Source organism: Heptranchias perlo, chromosome 5 (assembly GCF_035084215.1).
Source record: "Heptranchias perlo isolate sHepPer1 chromosome 5, sHepPer1.hap1, whole genome shotgun sequence".
Lineage (NCBI taxonomy): Eukaryota > Metazoa > Chordata > Chondrichthyes > Hexanchiformes > Hexanchidae > Heptranchias > Heptranchias perlo.
In genome coordinates this window covers 56,828,384-56,853,651 of record NC_090329.1, presented here as the reverse complement: position 1 = coordinate 56,853,651, position 25,268 = coordinate 56,828,384, and the positions used below count along the sequence as shown (strand labels likewise).

Genomic DNA, 25,268 nt, shown 5'->3' with positions numbered 1-25,268 from the left:
CCGAGACATACTTGCATACAGTATATAAAATGAAATATTAATGGTATCCTTCTGAACAACCATTAAATGCAGGTACAAGGTAAGATTGCAATAGGATTTTTTATAATGACTATGTGACCTAGGGACAATATTTCTGACCTTATAACCCTCTCCCCCTCCACACAACAGACTATGCTTGTATACTAATGTACTTAAGCAAATTCATACATTCCAACCTACAATATGGAAAAGCTGACAACTCAAAAAATAACATACAGCTGAAAACCAGACCCAACCATGGCCACTGCCTGAAAGTGACTGAATAAGTTAAATTCTTTTAAGAACATAAGAACATAAGAAATAGGAGCAGGAGTAGGCCAATCGGCCCCTCGAGCCTGCTCCGCCATTCAATAAGATCATGGCTGATCTGATCCTAACCTCAAATCTAAATTCATGTCCAATTTCCTGCCCGCTCCCCGTAACCCCTAATTCCCTTTACTTCAAGGAAACTGTCTATTTCTGTTTTAAATTTATTTAATGATCTAGCTTCCACAGCTTCCTGGGGCAGCAAATTCCACAGACCTACTACCCTCTGAGTGAAGAAGTTTCTCCTCATCTCAGTTTTGAAAGAGCAGCCCCTTATTCTAAGATTATGCCCCCTAGTTCTAGTTTCACCCATCCTTGGGAACATCCTTACCGCATCCACCCGATCAAGCCCCTTCACAATCTTATATGTTTCAATAAGATCGCCTCTCATTCTTCTGAACTCCAATGAGTAGAGTCCCAATCTACTCAACCTCTCCTCATATGTCCGCCCCCTCATCCCCGGGATTAACCGAGTGAACCTTCTTTGTACTGCCTCGAGAGCAAGTATGTCTTTTCTTAAGTATGGATATATTTCATGGACTGTCAGGATATTTATTAATGTTTGGGATCACATTCCACAATTCCATTTTATTTTACTATGAACATGAAAACTCAATGGCCTCACACATGACATGTGACGAGAAATGGTTACAACGGGAGGGCAAAAGAGACATGAACTTATTCTCACTAAAGCTGCAGCTACATACAGTGTTCTATCAGTTGTATTATATAGAGAAGAAAGCTGACAGTATTCAGATATGAAATTTTTGCAGTGCTTGATTTAGAAATTGTTGGCAGGAGAAGTGAGCTCTGATGGTGCAAAGCTTATTTCCCAGGGGGCTCTGGAGACATGTCCCTTATGTTGGAAATTTTGATTTCAGACTTTTTGTGGTGTTTTTTCCTGCATTATGAAGCATACTGTGATTCAACATTTGAAGGAGGGAAGTAGACGGTAGGCAAGAGGGGAAAGGAGGGGGAAGGGAAGGAGTAAGGGGGAGGGATGAGAAAGAAGGGGAGAGGGCGGAGTACACTTTTGATAGATATCAACAAAATGTCTTATACACTTACACTTTATTGATCCTCATATCCTATGCATGCATTAATAACCTCATTTATCGGCAGCGCACCATTATTAGGCTTGAATACTGCTTTAACTATTCCTGTTTCTTGCCACTGTTGGTCCACTTCAAGCAGATGCAGCCAACTTGGGAGTGCGGGGGGGGAAGTGATGGGTTCCAGATACTGACAGGTTGGGTACACTGGGGGTGGGGTCGTGGGGAGGCCTACGAATTATTGCGGGAGAGCAAACACTGAGGGTCGAACATGCTCAGAAGAGGCAAATTATTTCCTGCAGGGACTTATCCAGAGTGAAAAACATTATTTTAGGAGTCACTACATGAATAGAATGGACAGGGGTCAAAAAAGTAAGTTGTCCAGTCCGAACATGGATGGTTGACAAATGTCTCATTTTTAATCATTTGAGAACGCAATTGAAGGATGTAATAAAACCTACTACCAATCACCCTAAAACCTTTGGGATAATATCTAATTACAGTGCTGTGGTGAGTAGCTGTATAATAACTGCACTTTTATTCATACTCCTTGTCCAGCTATTTTACTCTCTCTCTGCAGATTAGAAAATAGAACGCGCATGGCATCTTCTATACAAACACGGGATGTGGCAGCTCTTTGAAGAAAAATATTTGTAAAATACATGAGGAAACATGTAGGAATCTGAACGGCTTCTTGCCAAATACATTACATACAGCACATTCATTAAATCAAAGCTGACTGTTCTGGGCAGACTGAAAAGATGCCTACTGCTCAGTCTATGCACTTATTGCAATGCACACGCACACAGCGCGGCCTTTTTCTAAAAACACTTACAGCTTTTTCAGTAAACAGTAACAAAGAGTTCTACACAGGGACTGGAATCTTAATGAGAAAATGCTGTGGAGCTTTGCTAACACGGCTTTTCATTCTGTACTCCAGAAATGAAAAGGTTCCTGTATTGTGATGAAGGGGTGGGATGTACTCAAAATGGTAACCCTAAACACATCATTCTCCAAACCGATTTACAAGAAATTATTCATCAGCAGGGACAGCATTTGTTATTCTTCCAAATGTTACCTCATCATCCGTAAAGTCTTTCAGTCGCTAAAAGAACTGGGGAAAACAGATTCCTGTTTTTGGCTGGCCCACTTTAAGTGAGAATAACTGTCAACAACCAAATCCAGTCAACATAGGTTTGAACATGGCGTAAATATTTTTTTTTGCCATTCCACATGCCAAATACTTTAAAGTATCCCATCGGTTATTCTGCTACTAAAGGCAAAACAAGAGAGTTAAAAACATTCAAACTGAATGCAGCCACAACTGGGTAAACATACACTAGTCTCACCTCCACTCTGTGTAAAATAGTCGTATCTGTACAATAGCAACCTAGTAAACAGTAACCAACATGGATTCAGAAGGGAGTGATCATGCCTGATCATCCTCCTTGATTTGTTTGAGGAAAACCTCAAAACGTATCTCAGGAACTGGTAAGAAAGGAAATTGATGCACTATAACTTGCACTTGATCCTGCGAAACATCTCAATGTGCTTCACAAGGGTGGTGGAGAGGCAACCAAAACATTCTGCAAAATGAACCTTTCCATTCCTTTTAATTAAAGCAAGAAAAATGACATAAAAATACGACAAAAAGATTGTCAGGTAGAACTATTCTGTTTGTTGGGCTATTTGCATTTCGTGCTGAGTGCTAAGTGATTTCTACACACCCCATGGAGTTGGGGCACCTTCTATGCCCTGTGGCTGATGTGCACCTCTTTGTTTTCCAGATATTTGTAAACAATTTTACAACACCAAGTTATAGTCCAGCAATTTTATTTTAAATTCACAAGCTTTCGGAGGCTTCCTCCTTCGTCAGGTGAACGATGTGACGAAGGAGGAAGCCTCCGAAAGCTTGTGAATTTAAAATAAAATTGCTGGACTATAACTTGGTGTTGTAAAATTGTTTACAATTGTCAACCCCAGTCCATCACCGGCATCTCCACATCATGTTTTCCAGATATAAACAAGGATGACCACATATTTTCTTCAACAAAGATTAAAAAAAGGAAAATAATGTGTAATTGGCAAATTAATTTCAATATAGATAAGTGTGAGGTATTACATTTTGGTGGGAAGAATAAGGGGGCCACATACTGCTCGGGTAATAAGAGTCCAAATGGGGTAGAGGAGCAGAGGGATCTGAGGGTACAGATACACCAATCACTAAAAGTAGCGACGCAGGTCAATAAGGCCATAAAAAAAGCAAACCAAGCACTGGGGTTCATTTTTAGAGGGATAGAATTGAAAAGCAGAGAAGTTATGTTAAACTTGTATAGAACCTTGGTAAGACCATACTTGGGAGTAATGTGAACAGATCTGGTCTCCATATTATAAAAAGGATGTAGAGGCACTGGAGAAGGTGCAAAAAAGATTTACTAGGTTGATACCAGAACTGAAAGGTTATACCTATCAGGAAAGATTGAGCAGGCTTGGGTTCTTTTCTCTAGAAAAGAAAAGATTGAGGGGTGACCCGATAGAGGTCTTTAAGATTATGAAAGGGTTTGATAGGGTAGATGTTTCCATTTGTAGGGGAGACCAGAACTAGGGGCCATAAATATAAGACAGTCACTAATAAATCCAATAGGGAATTCAGGAGAAACTTCTTTACCCAGAGAGTGGTCAGAATGTGGAACTCGCTACCAGAAGGAATAGTTCAGGCGACTAGCATAGATGCATTTAAGGGGAAGCTAGATAAACACATGAGTGAGAAAGGAATAGAAGGATATTCTGAGGGGGTTAGTTCAAATAGGGAGGGAGGAGGCTCATGTGCAGCATAAACACCGGCATGGACCTGTTGGGTCGAATGGCCTGTTTCTGTGCTGTACATTCGATGTAACATTTTTTTTAATCACTGCATCCAGAGCCCTTTTCATGGTTGCCAGAAAACATGTTATTATTTCAAAATAAAATAGAAACACATGAATATAATATTGCAAGGTGGCCCTCTGTTCCACATTTTTATTTTCTGGGTTTAATAGCAGACGTGGCAATCCTCTATCACCTGGGGCCTAATTTTCTTGCAGAAGGAAACCTTCAACAAAATTGGATTAGTATATCGCTAAAGAGAAGGAAGCAGAGGGGAGCCTGATTACAATGGGGAGAGATACTCAGCGGGGTACCCCATGGGTCGATGCTGGAGCCTTCTGTTCCTGGTATACATAAATGACCTGAAATTACAGTCTTAATATAAAGTAGTTAAATTGCAGGTGACAGCAAACCACAAGTACTGTGGACTCAAAGGAAGGCCCCCACGATCTTATAAAGATGGCTCAATGGGATTTCACACCTGGGTTGATCAGTGGCAAATGAAGTTCAGTACAAACAAATACAAGGGCTTACATATATTGAAAGTAAAAATAGGAGGCATATGGAGAAACTTGCTAAGGAGGAAGTTGAAATAGATCTAGGCCCGTTGCTCACCATGTCTAAACATTGCAAGATACCAATAAACAAAGTAAATATGATGCTAGATTAAAATACCAAATCAATTGATTTCAAATAACCTGAGGTCACGCTGAAGCTGAACATTGCCCTCTCAAGTCAGGCCATACCTGGTGGGGTACTGTGTACATAGAATTATAGAACCATAGATGTTTATGGCACAGAAAGAGACCATCTGGCCCATCCTGTCTGTGCCAGCTCTTTGCCAGAGCAACTCAAAACTAAACCCACTGCCCCACTCTCTTCCCAAAGCCTTGTATTTTCCCTTAGAGTATTTAGAGGTCTCTACTTCAACCACTCCCCTACTCCATTCTCCATGCTCCAACAACCTGCTGCATAAAGTAAGATCTCCTAACTTCTCTCCTCACTCTCTGTTTTAAATTGATGACCACTTATCACTGACTCCCCAACCAGAGGAAATAGAATTTTCCTGCAGTTCTGGTCAGCAGGATAAAAGGGAGCTAGGCAGGTCCTCGAGGTAGTGCAGGGGACAGCAACAAAGCTGATCCCCAGTGTCAGAGGGAAGAGCTATGAAGAGCAGTTTGATAAGCTTGTGCTTTTTGCCTCAAAATGAGCTATTAAATATTTAACAGGATAGCAAAAGTAAATCTCAAACAATATTTCTGATGTGCCAGGGCAGCAGAACAAGAAGGCTCAGGTTCAGGGTAGTGAACAACAAATTTAGGACAGATCTCAGGAAGTATCTCTCGACATGATGGTACGGTAGCATAGTGGTTATGTTACTAGACTAATAATCCAGAGGCCTGGACTAATAATCCGGAGTCATGAATTCAAATCCTGCCACAGCAGCTGGGGAATTTAAATTCAGTTAATTAAATAAAATCTGGAATAAAAAGCTAGTATCAGTAATGGTGACCATGAAACTACCGGATTGTTGTAAAAACCCATCTGGTTCACTAATGTCCTTTAGGGAAGGAAACCTGCCGTCCTTACCCAGTCTGGACTATATGTGACTCCAGACCCTCTGAAAAGGCCTTGCAAACCATTCAGTTGTACAATCCTGCTACATAGTCATAATAAGAATAAAACCGGACAGACCATCCGGCACCGGACAAAAGCAAAGGCAAACCAAGCCCAGTCAACCCTGCAAAGTCCTCCTCACTAACATCTGGGAACTTGTGCCAAAATTGGGAGAGCTGTCCCACAGACTAGTCAAGCAACAGCCCGACATAGCCAGACTCACAGAATCATACCTTTCAGTCAATGTCCCAGACTCTTCCATCACCATCCACTGGGTATGTCCTGTCCCACCTGCAGGACAGACCCACCAGAGGTGGCAGTACAGTGGTATACAGTCAGGAGGGAGCGGCTCTGGGAGTCCTCAACATTGACTCTGGACCCCATGAAATCTCATGGCATCAGGTCAAACATGGGCAACCTCCTGCTGATTACCACCTACCGCCCTCCCTCAGCTGATGAATCAGTCCTCCTCCATGTTGAGCACCACTTGGAGGAGTGAGGGTAGCAAGGGCACAGGATGTACTCTGGGTCGGGGACTTCAATGTCCATCACCAAGAGTGGCTCGGTAGCACAAAGTCCTGTCTTCACACTGAGGACACCATCCAACGTGTTGTATGGCACTACCACCGTGCTAAATGGGATAGATTCAGAACAGATCTAGCAGCTCAAAACCTGGCATCCATAAGGCGCTGTGGGCCATCAGCAGCAGCAGAATTGTATTCCAGCACAATCTGTAACCTCATGGTCCAGGATATTCCTCATTCTACCATTACCAACAAGCCAGGGGATCAACTCTGGTTCAATGAGGAGTGTAGAAGAGCATGCCGGGAGCAGCACCAGGTGTACCTAAAAATGAGGTGCCAACCTGCTGAAGCTACAACACAGGACTACATGCATGCTAAACAGCGGAAGTAGCATGCTATAGACAGAACTAAGCGATTCCACAACCAAAGGATCAGATCAAAGCTCTGCAGTCCTGTCACATCCAGTCGTGAATGGTGGTGGACAATTAAACAACTAACGGGAAGGGGAAGCTCCGTGAACATCCCCATCCTCAATGATGGCAGAGCCCAGCATGTGAGTACAAAAGACAAGGCTGAAGCGTTTGCAACCGTCTTCAGCCAGAAGTGCTGAGTGGATGATCCATCTCGGCCTCCTCCCGAGAGCCCCACCGTCACAGAAACCAGTCTTCAGCCAATTCGATTCACTCCATGTATTAGCAAGAAATGGCCGAGTGCACTGGATACAGCAAAGGCTATGAGCCCTGACAACAACACGGCAGTAGTGCTGAAGACTTGTGCTCCAGAACTAGCCGTACCTCTAGCCAAGCTGTTCCAGTACAGCTACAACACTGGCATCTACCCTACAAAGTGGAAAATTACCCAGGTATGTCCTGTCCACAAAAAGCAGGATAAATCCAATCCAGCCAATTATAGCCCCATCAGTCTTCCCTCAATCATCAGCAAAGTGATGGAAGGTGTCGTCGACAGTGCTAGCAAGCGGCACTTACTCACAAATAACCTGCTCACCAATGCTCAGTTTGGGTTCCGCCAGGACCACTCGGCTCCAGACCTCATTACAGGCTTGAACCAAATATGGACAAAATAGCTGAATTCCAGATGAGGTGAGAGTGACTGCCCTTGACATCAAGGCAGCATTTGACCGAATGTGGCATCAAGGAGCCCTAGTAAAATTGAAGTCACTGGGAATCGGGGGAAAAATCTCCAGTGGCTGGAGTCATACCTAGCACAAAGGAAGATGCTAGTGGTTGTTGGAGGCTAATCATCTCAGCCCCAGGACATTGCTGCAGGAGTTCCTCAGGGCAGTGTCCTAGGCCCAACCATCTTCAGCTGCTTCATCAATGACCTTCCCTCCATCATAAGGTCAGAAGTGGGGATGTTCACTGATGATTGCACAGGGTTCAGTTCCATTCACAACCCCTCAGATAATGAAGCAGTCTGTGCCCACATGCAGCAAGACCTGGACAGCATCCAGGCTTGGGCTGATAAGTGGCAAGTAACATTCGCGCCAGACATGTGCCAGGTAATGACCATCTCCAACAAGAGAGAGTAACCATCTCTCCTTGACATTCAACGGCATTACCATCACCGAATCCCCCACCATCAACATCCTGGGGTCACCATTGACCAGAAACTTAACTGGACCATACTGTGGCTACAACAGCAGGTCAGAGGTTGGGTATTCTGTGGCGAGTGACTCACCTCCTGACTCTCCAAAACCTTTCCACCATCTACCAGGCACAAATCAGGAGTGTGATAGAATACTCTCCACTTGCTTGGATGAGTGCAGCTCCAACAACACTCAAGAAGCTCGACACCATCCAGGAAAAAGCAGCCTGCTTAATTGGCACCCCATCCACCATCTTAAATATTTACTCCCTTCACCACCGGCGCACCGTGGCTGCAGCGTGTACCAACCACAAGATGCACTGCAGCAACTCGCCAAGACTGCTTCGACAGCACCTCCCAAACCCATGACCTCCACCACCTAGAAGGACAAAGGCAGCAGGCACATGGGAACAACACCATCTGCACGTTCCCCTCCAAGTCACACACCATCCCGGCTTAGAAATATATCGCCATTCCTTCATCGTCGCTGGGTCAAAATCCTGGAACTCCCTACCTAACAGCACTGGAACCTTCACTACATGGACTGCAGCGGATCAAGAAGGCGGCTCACCACCACCTTATCAAGGGCAATTAGGGATGGGCAATAAATTCTGGCCTTGCCAGCGACGCCCACATCACATGAATGAATTAAAGAAAAGTGATCGACAGCTGGAGCAGGTTGCCAGGGAGGATGGTTAAGGCCAGGACACTGGTCTCATTGAAGACACAGCTATTATTCCACAAAGGTGAGATCAATTGAGCTGAAAGACATAATCATCTGTACCTGTCCTGTGATCTTACAAATGCAATTTCCATCCACAGAATATCGGCATCTCTTTAATCAACATAGCCAGTGTGTAAAATTCAGAGGTTGCTTACACATTCTAAAAGTGTCCCATGAATGCAGAATAGTTATTGTTAAGGAATTGCAATACTTCTACAGATTACAGCACTTCCATATTTTGCAGATCTGTGACTGATTTGTGACAAATCATTTCTATCAGAGGGAGCAATTATTACTTCAAATGTGCTGTAATTCCAGTCATGTTTAATGCACAAAAAGTGATGCAAAATCATTACTTGGTTTATTTTAGCTCATTCCTTCTCCTAATTATTGGTTTAGTTAGTGACGATCTACTTGTACAGAAGTCTATAATTAATTCACACTGCAAAATGTGGCTTCGTTCTGATATAGTTTAAGGTATATTTAATAGGGAAGGTCCCCTGCCTGGGGGGTAGGGGGGAAATGGGCTGCCTTCTCCAAGCTGCTGCACACACCTGTGGGATTGGCTAATTTAAATAGTTTAAATATGGTCAGGGAATGTCCCCTGCCCAAAAAAAGAGATTGTTGAAATAACAACAGAAAGGACAATTCCCAAGTTGTTCAAACTCTTTTTCCTCTAATGCTCCTAGGTAGAGTAACTCCCCAGTGATTTTTAAAAAAGTAGAAGATGCTGGGAATATACAGCAACTCAATCAGCATCTGAAAGAGAAAAACTCATGAAGGGTTCCACACTAAATATTTACCTATCTTTCTCTTGCAGATCTGTCCAGCTTGGTGTGACTTTCCGGCATGTATTTCAGATTTCCAGCATTCATAGTATTTCTTTTTATCTCCCGAATGATTTACTTTCTTGTTAATTTGTATATGTCTTAAAGTCTCTAAGTGATGTGATATTGCTGCCAAAGCAAGTACCGAAACTGAAATGCCTTGAATTTCCGCGGGTGTTCCCTGACGGGAGATAAGAACATGAGAAATAGGAGCAGGAGTAGGCCATATGGCAGCCTCGAGCCTGCTCCGCCATTCAATAAGATCATGGCTGATCTTCACCTCAACTCCACTTTCCCACCCTATCTCCGTATCCATGGAATTCCCAGAGAACTGGCATAAATAGCTAAAATGTCCGTTTACACTGTTTCTCCAGAGTTTCTGCTGATCTTCCACTGAAGCTATGGCAGGAGATCCCTGTGGAAGTTCAGGGCCAAAATCTATAATCACCACACATATGCATATACACACACGCAAATTTTTAACCAAAATCAAAGTGTGGACATTTCCAAGCTAATTAGTTGGGTAACTGTTGGGTTTGTTCCCTAACTGGTGACTTGGCTTCAAAGTCAATGCCACAACAATGAAAACAGCAAACACACACTAAGGCATAATATTTCCGTTTCCATTTCTCCCCTCTATGAATCTATGCCACACATCAGCTATTAGCCAAGAGGATGGGTGGGCCATCAGCCAATATGTAACTGGCTGCTAATGGATGCATGACTGTGGGTTAGGCTGACTCTGCCTCCAGCCTTCTCTTCCTTTTTGTGCATGGGAGTAAACTGCACCCTGATCAGAAAATCTACCCTTATAGTATTTAGAGTACCAGCTTGTGTCAGTGCATTTTTTCAGCTTGCAGTCAAGGCAGAAGATTAGGGAAATGAAGTGGATGCTCCGTTCTGCATTTAATCCATGCTATTATCATTTGCGAGGAAAAGGTGCTTCAGAGTGGAAAGATGTTTCAGCGCTGTTTTCTCTCATATTCATGAGTAAACATACACAAACAAAAACTAATCATTCTTTCTGAAAAGATAAATCTCACTTTTCGCACCACTGACCTTTACGCTGAATGTTATTGCCTCCATAACGAAGACACGTTCGGGAAACACATTGGCCACTTCCTCAACACTGTTAAAATACTGCACAGGTTCCCTTACATCTCGATCCTGATCCAGCAATTTAAACTTTCCTAGGAATAGAACCACAAAGGTTGAGTGAAAATATGAAATTAAAATCGCTTTGATGATAAATCTCACTGATATGTTTCAATACCATAATGGAATTTGTGGGCAGTAGCTGGCGATTAGTTTTATAATAATAAACAAATCAGTTTGTTAAGATGCAACCATCATCCTGTTTTATGGAATGCATTTTTTTGCTATACACAATGCATGGGGGCAAACTTCCAATCCAGAACCACTCTTTATAGATTCGTTGTTTAATATTGCTGGGATTCATCACAACAATAATTCTACTCATATCAAAACCAAGCATCCCAAAATATGCGTGAAAAAGAGCAATATTAATCATTTTAAATAATTTTGTTAAAATCACTGCAAAAGTCATTGTTTACAGACATAAGAATTGATATTTGTGTACATAACAGGCAAATTGGAGGGCCAGCCAGCTCTATGTCCTGAGTACACAACAGTACAGGAGGAAGCTGCTGAAGGAAACAGAAGTTATCACTTTACTCCAAATTCATAAGTACCTTTTCAAATGGACAACATTGCAATTACATAGTTCATTAATCACAATGAGTTTCGCATTTTAGTGTCCACTTTACATTGACTGTCAATTTGAGATAGTTAAGTATTTATTCCTGCAGCCTGGCATCTCTCGGACTCATTTAGTAGAGCCTGAGTTTGAGTGAAAACCATTTAATGTCACTTGTAATCCTCCACGCCCTCACTCCCATTGGGCATCTCCTACCCATTTAGTTTCCCACTAATCCTTCCCCTTCCTACTCCCCTCTCACTCCCATTACTATCTCTACTTCTTCCCCATCAAATACCCACTCAACTTCTGTGTCATCCTCTTCTCCTAGCTCTGTCATCACTCACCACCCTTAACCCTGCATTTACTTCCCAATTTCAATCATGCCCCCGAAGCAATTTGGCAAGAAACTAGAGGCTCTCTCACTCTCCATCTGTTTCCATTCTCCTCTCCTTTTCCCACCCTCCCTTCCAATCTGTTGCCTTCAAAGGGGCTTAGTTTGCTTTCAAAATACAACAATCAAAAAATTTTAAAAATCAAATTAGTATGAGGAAAGAAATTATATACCTTTTTCGCTATTTGTCTTTCTCTCTTTATTTGTCTCTCTATTTCTATCTCTGTCTCATAAATGCTAAGAAATTAGAATATTTTTCTCATAGGTGTAAACAATTAGCATTGACCTTTTCTAGCTGTCAACATAACACAAGTGAGTTAATTAGTTGGCTTCAAAATTCAATTTTTAAATTCAAATTTAACTATTAAATGAAGATACTCTCTCCTCTCTCTCTCTTCACCTTAATCTATCTCCACCTCTCACCTCCTCTGTCTCTCTGCGACCCCAGTCTCTCTCTCATTCCCTCTGACCTACGTCACTCACTCAAACTTTGGACAAAAATATTAGGTCCAAGCCTAGGCTTTTGTAAAAGGTTAAGGTTTTTAAGTAAAAATTTTAATGAAGACATTAAAAGATGTAAAGGACAGTTCAATGGATACATTTAATCATGTTATTATGAAATATATAATTATATGAATCTTTAATTTTGTTTAAACAATTATTTTGGACATTAGAAATTTCAGTTACTAAGGACAAAATGGCACATGAAAATAAAGAAAACATTCTGAGTGATTTGTGGGAACCTGATCGCTAGATTGTGCAATTACAGGATAGCAAGTTTACATAGACAAAACCTATTATGAATGTGGACATACAAACTTATAATGTAAAAAATTGACACATAAAGTGTGACAAAAATATGACAACTGGAAGTTACTTTGTGCAGACCAAGAAGTGCAATCAGTCATAATATGTTTAATATATTTTAGATATAGCAACCTAAGCAAAAACACCTTGGAATGGCAGTAATTTTAACACTATTGGCACATGCCTTGTAAACAATAAATTTACTGAGCTGATAGTCATACATTAATAAGGATGTGGGATCCCAGAGCCATTTAACAAATTTAATCTAGAAGAGACAGTAAATCCCTGCAACTCCAGGTATCCAAATTGATATACGAGCTGCTTTTACAAAATAATCGCAGTGAGAAGCACATGCCCAAATTCCTGATATGTGTCCCCGGCAGGAAAGGCCCTCACCCTGAGCATGATTTCATAAAATCAGCCTTATAGGCCCAATTCAGTGCTCCTAGTGCAGTGGTGTGGTACGAGATTGTTTCATTAGCAAAATTATTCAGCACACCCTGTGCAAATTGGGCTGTATGCAGGGAGTATAAAAGTCACAGGGGTAGAATATTTGGTATAGCAGCAGCTGTAAGCAGTTGCTACTGTGCCTTAAAGGGCACTCACTGATTTTGATGTTTTGAAAGATTCTGCAAGAATTCCATTCGCTGAATTGCAAGAGATGGCTGAGGACAGTGCAAGCATCCAAGAATGAGGGATGATTGCCCTCTTTATTGAAAGAGCCTTGGAAATTCTGCTGAAGGGGGTACAGCAAAGAAGGGTTGTCCTCTCTGGGACAGAGAGACATCTGCCAAAAAAGCTCCATTGTCATGACTGCCTGGGTAGAGGTGGAGCAGCAGAAGAATGTAGTTTCACACTTACGGAGATCTGTGCCACAAATGAGGAAGAAGATTTTGACTTTGAGGAAGTTTTCTAGGGTCAGTCCATCCTGCATTTATCTACTTCAATTATCATGGCGTGATATGCCTGGGACAAAGACTTTCACCTTAATAAGCTGCAGCGTGCAAGAAATCAATTTGGAGCTCTTCAACCTCTGCAACAAAATAGATTTTTTTCTGTATTGAAGTTTTAACTTGTATTTTGTATTTTTGGAAAACTGCGTGTTCAGGGTTAACACTCAGGGTAACAGGATGTATTTCTCAAAGAAAATGCATCAGCTCAGTGAAATGATTTGAAAGGCTGGAGCCATTGCATTCAATGACAAACTTGTGTGCCATTGTCAAAGATTGCTCATCCATTCAATAAGCATACTGTTATACTGAAACAAAAGGCAACTCTTCTAAGAACATAAGAAATAGGAGCAGGAGTAGGCCACAAGGCCCCTCAAGTCTGTTCCGCCATTCAATCAGATCTTGGCTGATTTTCGACCTCAACTCCACTTTCCCGCCCGATCCCCATTTCCCTTGATTCCCCAAGAATCCAAAAATCTATCCATTTCAGCCTTGAATATTCTCAATGAGCATCCACAGCCCTCTGGGGTAGAGAATTCCAAATATTCACAACCCTCTGTGTGAAGAAATTCCTCCTCATCTCAGTCTTGAATGGCCGACCCCTTATCCTGTGACTATGCCCCGTAGTTCTAGACTCTCTAGCCAGGGGAAACAATCTCTCAGCATCTACCCTGTCAAGCCCCCTCATAATCTTATATGTTTCAGTGAGATTCAATGAGATATAACTACATTAACTCAACAGCAGCCACAGAAAGCTTAATTTCCCTTGTAAGGGAAATTAAGCTTTTTGTGGCTGGCTGCTGAGCAAATGTAATTATAGGAGTTGCATTCATCCATGGCCTTTTGTTTCAATATAACTTCAAAGGGATTTAGATCATATTTTCCTGAGTAAGATGGTCTGATAAAGCCATCTACAGTCAGCCTTCAGCAATACAGCTGGAGAAAAGTTCTGTGTTTTAGGTTTTGTGCTGACCAGTAGAGGAATTTGGTTATTTAGCAGTGGCAGTGTAAGAAGTGTACTTTTGTTTCAACATTTATGTTTAGGGAGCAATTGAGTAGCATCTTTATTATTTTGTGTATCAAGGAGAGAAGAAAAATGTATAATTCACTGTTTTATACTGTATACTGTCCATTCACCTGTTTCATTTCATTTAATAATATTTGTTTGCTTAGAGCCTAAGACTTGGTAAGAGTGAATATTCAGTCCATCATTTAGACACAAGAGAATCACACAGTGGCACACGATGCATTCCAGTAGCCAATGTACAGAGTAATAATTCTCTGTTATGATCTATGGATCTTGCTGTCATTTACCAAGATAATGGCAGCAATGGACTACTCTGGATCATCGGAGACAAAGGGTCCATTTACGGGAATGGTTGGTGACATTGAACCCAAGAAAATATCTAGCATAAAAACCCAAAAAGGTGACAGCCTCTTCATACAATTATGCATTGCACATCTTCCAGCCCTCAAGGAAACCTTTCATATCATATGACTTATTTATCAAAAAAATTAAACTCACTAGTGATGCTCAAACTAACAGACACTGGCATACTGTATGCTCATTGATTCATACATATTTTGAAAGGCAGAATGACCACTTGCATTGCGATATCTGTGGTCTTCAAACTACTCGCACTTTATCAATTTCTTTCTGCTAACCCAAAAAGGAACCATTTAATAGAAGGAAGACATGAAAAATAGGTAGTGGTCCCCCTCAACCTCCTAACCTACCGTGAGGAAATGACCCCCAGATAGTGGGGCCAAAATCAATTTAGGCGATTGGAGAGGATCACCTAGGAAGGTATCATTCAGCTGGAGGCTTTAGCCCATCACTGCTGCTTATCACTTGCCCCCTAATTATTCATGCACTCAGGTACTCTGTGAATCATACAGCACAAAAGGAGGCCATTCGGCCTGTCATGCCTGTGCCAGCTCTTTGAAAGAGCTATCCAATTAGTCCCACTCCTCTACTCTTTCCCCACAGCCCTGCAAATTTTTCCTTTTCAAATATATATATCTAATTTCCTTTTGAAAGTTACTATTGAATCTGCTTCAACCACCTTTTCAGGGAATACATTCCCGACCATAGCAAAAAAAAAAATTCTCCTCATCTCCTCTCTGGTTCTTTTTCCAATTGTCTTAAATCTGTGTCCTCTGGTTACTGACCCTCCTGCCAGTGTAAACAGATTCTCCTTATTTGCTCCATCAAAACCCTCCATTATATCTCCTCTTAACCTTCTCTGCTCTAAGGAGAACAATCCCAGCTTCTCCAGTCTCTCCACATAACTGAAGTCCCTCATCTCTGGTATCATTCTGGTAAATCTCCTCGACACCCTCTCTAAGGCCTTGACATCCTTCCTAAAGTGTGATGTCCAGAATTGGACACAATTCTCCAGCTGAGACTAGCCAGTGTTTTATACAGAGTACAAAGCCACTGCTTTGCTTTTGTACTCTGCATTTATTTATAAATCCAATGATCCTGTATGCTAAAATGCCCAAGATTCTCCATTCATTCCTCATAATTCAGGCTTCTAACACAACAGATCAGTCTTGTGGCTCTTCTCTGCACTGCCTCCAATCCTTGAACCCTTTTGCCTCCATGACCAGAAGTGGACAGGAGAGGCAATGTTAACTCCCTCCACATGGTGCAAAAAGGGCGGTGGCGGAGTTAAAATCAAGGTGGTTGACTTACCACCCCATTCATGCCCACTACAATCTTAACTTGGGCGTTCTACCGGGCAGCCTGAATCAGACGAAAGCTTCAGTAATCTATGCATATCGGGGCCATGACATTCGTAGGACCCCGATATAATTTTGAGAGCCACCATCCCCGTACGCCATCTCACCCCCCCGCCCTCTCTGTACGCCATCTCCCCCCCCCACCCTCCCCGTACGCCACCTCCCCCCCCACCCTCCCTGTACGCCATCTCCCCCCACCACCCTCCCCGTACGCCATCTCCCCCCCACCTTCCCCATACACCATCTCCCCCCCCACCCTCCCCGTACGCCATCTCCCCCTCCCACCTTCCCCGTATGCCATCTCTCCCCCCCCCAACCTCCATGTATGCCATCAGCCCCCCCACCCTCCACAACCTCTCCCCACCCTCCACATATGCCACCTCCCCCCACCCCACACCTTGGACTTACCGTCTTGCTGGTCAGGTCGACCTCCTGGCCAGCTGATTTTGCGCTGGCCCGAAGCTGGTGAGCTGCAGAGGACGTACTGGCGAGCTGATGCTTGGGTGCGCAGCTCGTCAGTGGGATGTTAATGAGGTCACATCTTCAAAATTGCCTCCTCCTGGAGTGATCAGGTGGCCTGCCCGTGTGCTCTGCCAGCTGGCTACCCAACAGTTAAAATCACCTCTAAGGTCGGAGTAGAGCACTATACTATTTGATCATGATTTCCTCTGATTTGTAGTCCACTGTTTTGGATTTACAATTCAACATTCTAAAGGCTTTGTTGATTGCTGCTCTGCATTGGTTGGGCAAACTGACCTGGACTTCGGGGCTGAGTTTCGGCAGGACAGTGCTTCTGCTGACCCTTCTGCATCCACCCCAGTCCCGACTCATTTTCCTGGATTGGGATTCATTAGAGATGCACAGCGGGCTTCCTGTGGGTTTCCTGCCATCAAGAGGGCAGCCCCTGGAGGGGAGAGCAGCTCCAGAAGCTCCGATGAGGGACCTTAAAAGGGCAGGTGAGGCAGTGATAGGACTCATTGCTTAAATATTCCGACATTCTCTGCCATGACACTGCCCAATTTCAGGCAGGATTGTAGACGAGAATTCCCTTCACTGAGTGTTGAGCCTGTTAAGAATCCTAGGTCTCTTTCAACTTCATCCGGAGCTATTTCAACACCAATCATGGAGCATATGTGTCACCCATTTTTCCATCCTATGTGCTGAACTTTACACTTGTTCACATTAAATTTCATCTGTTCTGCCTATTTGAATATTTTATCCAACTGATTTTTTAATTTTTTAGCTGCCTCCTCCAATGCTCCCTCCTAGTTTGGTATCTTCTGCAAGTTTGACCAATTTGCCCTTGGCTTCTGATTCTTTAAATCACTGATATAAATTAGACACAGTAGTGGTCCCAATAATGATGCCTGGGACATCCCACTTAGTACTTCCCCACCCCCCCCACCTCAATCTATCTTCTCTGTAGTTTTCCACCCGTCAGCCAGTTTCTGATCCATATCCAAGATATATCCTGAATTCCGAAAGCATTGAGCTTAGCTAATAACTTTTCGTGTGAAACTTTGTGGAAAACTCAATGGAAATGAATACGGTGCAGTTTAATGATCGGCAACACCAACAACAGGCGGCTAGTTCAAAATCTACTCTAGGGAGTCAAGACCAAGTGTAATCTTCATGTGAAGCAGGGTTAAAGGGCAGGAGATAATTGGATCCAAGTGCAGGGATACAATTCAGTTCCCATTTTAAAGTCACATATTCATTATTTTATGTCATATTTGATATTATCTATAATCTATAATATATTAAAAACCTTATAGCTGCGGGCACTTCCTGTCATTTTTCCATTATAAATTCCTATGTGCACATACATAATGGGAATTGCCTATGTAAACTTGTCACACTTCTAATTATACCCTCCCACCAATGGTGGTGTTGCAAAAGTTCAAAGACAACAATATGATCATAAAGAAACTTGAGAATAACTGTTTCTGGAATTATGAGTACAGTCAGAGGCAATATTAATTGGAAAGTCATACTTATAAATAGAACAACAGAAGAAAAATGGAATGTTTTTAAGGCTATTGTACAGGATGAAGGGAGAAAGTATACTTTTTTTAATACAGGCATATCAAGACTTGGACGAAAGTGATTTGATAAGGAAATTGAAGATAAAAATTTTTTAAAATACCTTAAAAGACACTCAAACAAAATATGGGAAGGATTGGGATTCCTACAAAAGGCAACTGAAGATAATTAAAGTATTAGAAAAAGTAAGGCAGAAATAGAGGGATATTGCAAGAGACTCAAAGAAGTTTTACAACTATGTCAACAGTAGAAGGAAGGTCAAATAACTTGTGGGCCTGTTAAAGGATAAACTGGGTAAAATGATTACAGATGATCAGGATATCACAGATACATTGCATGGACTCTTCACATCTGTGGACTGTGGACAAAATCCAGTCACAGTAACGGAGGCTGTGCATTCCACTCCACAGATAGAAGTTAATAAAGAACATGAAATGATTAAATATCCGCAAAGCTCCTGGGCCTGATGTGACACATCCTAAAATCATTGAGCAATGAAAGGAGAAAATTCGTGCTGCTTGTTTTGATACTTTTTTTTCGAGCTCCATAAATAGTGGAGAAGTATCTGAAGATTGGAGAATGCTAAACTTAGTTCCAATATTCAAAAAAGGAGGAAGGCATGAACCCTGGCAATTACAGACCAGTTATATTATATATGTGTAGTGGGGAAATGTTCAAGGGCATTTTATGAAATGCTAGAAATGAGAATTTAAAAAGCAAAGAAATCATAGGGAGCAGTCAGTATAGTAATGGGTCATGTCTTACAGGCCTACTGGAATGTTTTGAGAGGGTAAACAAGCTGGATCAAATAGATGTAGTTTACCTGGATTTTGAAAAGTAGTTTGAGAAATTTCCTTATGTGAGGCTAGTAAGGAAGCTCAAGGCTCATGTGGTGGTTGACAAATTGCCTTGATGGATTGAGAACTGGCTTGTCAACAGAAAGCAAGTGTGTTGATAAATGGAAAATGCTGTGCCTGAAGAAACAAGTAACTGGAGGAGCTCCACAGGGATCTGTTCTGGGGCCCCTGCCATTTACAATAATTGTGAATGTTATGGAATAGCGTGACTGTATTAATATTATTAAATTTGCTGATGACATAATGCTTTGTGGACAGGTAATTAGTAGAAAGGAGATTAATTGTTTTCAGAGTGATTTGAGCCAATTATGTAAATAAGATATGACAGATCAATTTTAATGTGGATAAATATGTAGTAGTGGAAGGCAGAAAAGGTAACAGTAAACTTATATGTAACATGAATGGTCTTAATTGGCAAAACCCAACAAGGAAAAAAAGGTTTAAGATGTGATTATTGAATCATGTTCTTAAAGCATCTGGTCATTTGTACTGGGATGCATTTGGAGTCACATTGGGCTACAAGTCAGAATAAGTTATACTGACATTGTACAGATCATTGGTGAGGCCAGTTGTGGAATACACATGCTATTTTGGTCATCCTATCTCAAAAAAAGATATAGAGACAATCGAATGAGACTAGGTTGATTCCAAACATTAGGGAGTTAAATTATGAAGCAAGGTTCAAGCAACCATACTTATTTTCACTGGATAAAACTGAGAGAAGGCATGATACAGGCTTTCAAAATACTGAAAGGTAGAGATGAATTAGAAGAAAACACACTACCTAATTTAGGTAATGAGCACAGGACGAAACGACATGAATCAAAAAATCACAAGCTTTGAGCAAGGTTAGAGATTAGAAAAAATAACCTTTTTCTCCAGGGGCTAGTGGCGATATGGAATATATTACCAGAAAAGGTAACTGATTCTGATTCAATTGGCACCTTTAAAGGAGGAGCTGGGTTAATGTCTGTTGAGAAGGGCGATTGAGGGTTTGGGAGATATTATCAAAACTGCTTTTTTTCCCCAGGTGAGTTTGGGAAAGCAAATTGGGGTTCCCTAAATTAGGCCATTAGAGCAGGTCAGAGGCTGGATATTCTGCGGCGAGTGACTCACTTCCTGACTCCCCAAAGCCTCTCCATCACCAACAAGGCATAAGTCAGTTTTATGTTGGAATTCTCTCCACTTGCCTAGATGGGTACAGCTGCAACAACTCAAGTAGCTTGGCACCATCCAGGACAAAGCAATCCGTACGATCGGCATCCCAGCCACCATCTCAAACATCCACTCCTTCACCACCAACACACCATGGTTGCAGTGTGTGCTACCTATAGGATGCAATGCAGCAACTCACCAAGGCTTCTTCAGCAGCACCTCCCAAACCCACGACCTCCACCACCTAGAAGGACAAGGGCAGCAGGTGCATGGGAACACCATCACCTCCAGGTTCCCCTCCACATCACACACCATCCAGACTTACATTGAGTTACATCGAAACTACAGCACAGAAACAGGCCATTCGGCCCAACTGGTCAATGCCAGGGGTTTTGCTCCATACGAGCCTCTTCCCTCCCAACTTCATCTAACCCTATCAGGATATCCTTCTATTCCTTTCTCCCTCATGTGCTTATCTAGCTTCCCCTTAAATGCATCTATGCTATTTGCCTCAACTACTCCTTGTGGTAGCACGTTCCACATTCTTACCATTCTTTGGATAATGAAGTTTCTCCTGAATTCTCTATTGGATTTATTAGCGACTATTTTATATTTATGACCTCTAGTTTTGGACTCCTCCACAAATGGAAACATTTTCTCTATGTCTACCCTATAAATCCCTATCAATATCTTAAAGACCTCTTTCAGGTCACCCCTCAGCCTTCTCTTTTCTAGAGAAAAGAGCCCCAGCCTGTTCAGCCTTTCCTGATAAGTATATCCTCTCAGTTCCGGTATCATCCTTGTGAATCTTTTTTGCACCCTCTCCAATGCCTCTATATCCTTTCTATAATATGGAGACCAGAACTGTGCACAATACTCCAAGTGTGGTCTAACCAAGGTTCGATACAAGTTTAACATAACTTAGACATATAACACTGTTCCTTCATCGTTAATGAGTCAAAATCCAGGAACTCCCTACCTAACAGCATGGTGGGAGTACCTTCATCACATGGACTGCAGCAGTTCAAGAAGGCGGATCACCACCACCTTCTCAAGGGCAACCAGGAATGCTGGCCTGGTCAGCGATGCCCACATCCGAATAATGAAGTTAAAAAATAATTTAGGGGTACACATAGAGGGTCCAACAAATCATAATGGTTTGGTTTCAAATCTAGTATCTTTGAAAAAAATATCCTTTTCCCCCCTAGTAATTCCAGGTACTATACTAAATTCAAACCCATTTGGATAAGCTTTGCAGAATTGTATGTGTACCCCTAACTGGAACTGAACAGCCCGTTTTCAATATCTCTCTGTATTCCATTGTTTCTCATTATGTTGTCTTTGGCAGGAATACAAAGTGACAGTATAAGGTCATGTATGTTACAGACACTGAGCACAGCTCCATTCAGGTTACTGTTTAGATTTGAAATGTTAACTGTCTTGACAGCTCATTATTAACATTAAAAACTTGAAGAGTAATGCAGTGGACCACCTCACATCTTTGAAAACTTTAGAGAGTAACTTTTGTGAGGTGAGGTTTCCACTCGCTGGGAGCAAAGATCAAAGAATCGGGTGCATCGGTCCGTGTGTCCGATTCATGGCACTCCTGATTTTACAGTTGCTCCTTTTTAATGATCAGAAATCGTGAGCACTATGAATCGGAGATGAGGGCCTACACCAGAGCTTTGCAAAATATACCCCTCATTTAAAGTTTGAAAAGATGGCTTCGCCTCAGTTCTTGCGATATTGCAGTCTGTAAAGCCCAAGCTTTGCAAAACTATCTCCTTGATGTGGTCTCACACTGCTTGCCAGAATTCGATGTAGCGTCAGATTGGCCATTTAACTCTCAAGTACACTACCCTTTTTGCAGGAGTACAACATGAAAACATTGTAGCATCAATACAAAAACTGCAGTGTAACAAACCACAAGAGGTCCATAAATATAATGGGCACAGTGAAGGAGTTAATCCTTTTAATCCTGTAAATTTCAGGAATTTAAATTACTTTGAATTGGAACCATCAGGTTTAATAATCCAAGAAATTTGTTGCTGCATCTACTTTCAGCACATCAAAATACGATTTTTGCATTTACTTTTACCCTTTTTTCCTCCTTGTTTTTATATTTCGATTTTCAAGGTTACTTTAAGCCTCTGCCAATCATTCTTAGCCAGGAGATTGGTGAACTGGTTGCAAATCACTCAAATGGTTGTGAGGTACACTTGCTGGCAGGAAAATGCTTTCTCTTGATATAGAAGGCCTGAGAACTGAAAATATTTACACAATAAATTTGCGGATCAGGCAACACTGAGCCTTCAAACTCTGTGTTTGGCATTGTGAAATGTCTATATACTGAAACACATGTAAATATATTTTAATTTTTTTGAATCATTCTTAGTGCTCTGAGATAATGATTTTGCATTTATCTTAGTCTTCTGTGGAACTATTAGAGTTTCTAAGCTTTCTTTTGTTTACCCAGTCAGCCACACAATGAACACTTCTGTTTGCACAATCGTCAACTATTTTTTTCATTAAAGCTGAAAAATTGCATTTGATGTTATCTCATCATCTCACAGCCCCCTTTCTCTCCACCTCAGCACTCTCTGGGTATTGTGTTGCCATGGAAACCAATAACTCAGAAAAAAAGCTTAGGCCCATTCAATAGTTTGTTATTCTCACACATTCCCTCTGTCCACATGCCCACAGGAAGACCAATCAGAATGCAGAGTGTCAGACTCCAGGCTCATTGCTGTGCAAAGCTGCTGAAACTTCAGGCGGAAAAGGATTTAATCACATCCATGAGACTACTGACTGCGCACTTATTGTTCCCAGCTTCCATTCACTCTGCTGCTGTTCCAATCATTTTTATGTTAATACTTTAATTCACAGTGGTTTCCCTCTGTAATGTAATTCTTGGTCTACAAAGGTCTCTGGTGTAATGGACTATTTAATCCAAGCTCAGGTTGGATTCTTGTTTTGTTGGCAATTCAGCAACAAATTGGAAAACATTTAGCGACCAGCGCTGTTTGTAACATTTCCACCATGTCTTTTACTGATTTATTATAGGAAACTTGTACCTTTCCCAAGTTTTGCGCAGTCTGCTCCAGGTTGTGATTGGTATAGCAACTTCAGAGAAATTTGGAGCTGAATCTTATAATTGCAGTTTGTATTGGCTATTGCAGAAGGCATTTATTTGCACCATGGCACAAAAAAATTACTATTATTTTGCAATGTGATGCAATGCATTGCTAACATTTTATTTAAGTCACTCTCATTGTGATAAGGCTTGAGCAACCAGTCTTACCAAAAAATATTTTTCAAAATATATTCTAAAAACTGATGTAAAGAATCCCAAAGGCTATTTCATCTCCATCCCATCAAGTTCCACTAGTGAATATCTACAGGTTCAGCTACTAGTAAGTATGAGAAAAACCAATGATTGCACTGCCCACTGAAGAGGCAGTTGATTTTTTTTCAGTTCCCCATAGTAACCTGTTGTCATGCTGAACAAGCTGCAACTCATTTAAAATCAATTTTTAAAGCCAATACAAATGTCAGTAACCCAGAAAATAAATTAAAAGACGAATAATAGATTTGTGTGTTTAGTTATTGAAAATACAGCAGCAATCTTCTGCAGAACAGAATCTTAACATTTGGATTCCATGAGTCCAGTTCTGCATCCTTTGTTAGCTTTGGCATTTAGGCCTACTGTTACATTTTTTGGGTCATTTTTAATCTTCTTACTCAGATTATTTCAGCTCTTGAATCTTAAATAACTCTCATTGATGAGCTCCAACTCCCCCATACCTTCGTGAATGCCTGTCCTTGCCTTGAGATGTAGGCAAGGCTCCAGGAGCATGGCCAGGAAACAAATAGCAAACCTTGTCTGGTAATAGTTACTGGACTTAGGTTATACTTTCTCAAGAACTCAGTCTTCAAATGCAGTACAGCAATACAGCAGATCTTGTTTAAAGTTTAAAATATAGAGCACATTTATTTTACAATAGATGAACAAACAGTTAACAGTCATATAATATATTCTGATAGTTACAGTCAACCTCCTGTTGGATTACCAAAATAATTGTGAACCCACACAGCAGTAAACAGGAAGATTGGTAATAAAAGGTATTCAAACAAGCAGGTTAAATTTATATAGGAAACATTGTTTCTGATTTTGATGCGAATAAATGGGAGGTGTTCTGTGTGAAAAGATCCAAAGGAGAAAATTGAGGGTAAAAGATATAAAAACTAGGCATTAAAGGAATATTTAATTGGTATTTGCTCATTCCAATGTGTAACTAACACATGTCCATCTGGCTGTAAATTTACTGCCAAAACACAGTGTGAAGATGGAATGGTTTCACCCACACAGCATCAATTAAACAAACAAATTGAAAATGATGGAGTCAGTGAGCTAAAGTTTAACTTCCCACTGATATAAGGACAGTCGTGGTATTTATTTTATTAAGATTCAGCAGCCTGATCAGCCCAGTGGACACAAATTCTCAATGCAGTCTCATGATATATGGGCATTTTCTAATCCATGTTCTGTACCTCATAACATGTCAAACAGATAGTTGGGGAATCTGCAGATAGATTTCAAAGGCTCCAATATTCCTAAATCTCAGGATTGTCCTGTATCCTGAAGGTTCTGTTTTAGCCGTGTAAAATTTCATAGTCCATTTTTTAATATTAATAATTACAATGTGCAAAGTGTCATATGATTGAAGTTAACCCAGGTAGAAATTGTACCAAGCATGTGCAAAAATGCCTTGTCTTTTGTAAAGCCCCATCTCTAGGTTCAATATTTAGAAATTACAAAGATGCCATTTTGCACAATTATAATAAATATTATGAAACAAGAACTGGGAAATTTTGATAAGCTAATACAATAGGTAATGTTTTTGTCAGCACTTAAATAGTTTGGAAATTGATTTAGTTTGACAGTGTAGTATATGTGTTTAGAAAAACGAACACTGAACTATCCAGGAGAGATTAAATAAATTAAAATATATACAGGCATGTAGCTAAACCAGGTCTGACT

The 25,268-nt window shown here is 41.3% G+C and overlaps 1 protein-coding gene and 1 long non-coding RNA gene across 4 annotated transcripts in view; one reads left to right on the top strand and one right to left on the bottom strand.

Annotated features, from left to right (window-relative positions):
• The window catches only part of gareml (GRB2 associated, regulator of MAPK1-like), a 154,442-nt gene that overhangs the window by 43,507 nt on the left and 85,667 nt on the right, over positions 1-25,268 (bottom strand). The window contains exon 3 of one of the 3 annotated variants that reach the window (XM_067984432.1): positions 10,619-10,749. The exons of the other annotated variants lie outside the window; for them this stretch is intronic. Coding sequence (XP_067840533.1) covers positions 10,619-10,749 — 131 coding nt within the window. The remainder of the gene's footprint in view (positions 1-10,618; positions 10,750-25,268) is intronic. 3 annotated transcript variants of the gene reach the window in all.
• LOC137321772 (uncharacterized) lies at positions 3,332-10,911 on the top strand. Its single transcript, XR_010962900.1, has 2 exons — positions 3,332-8,754; positions 9,553-10,911. It is a non-coding gene; the product is annotated as an uncharacterized lncRNA (long non-coding RNA).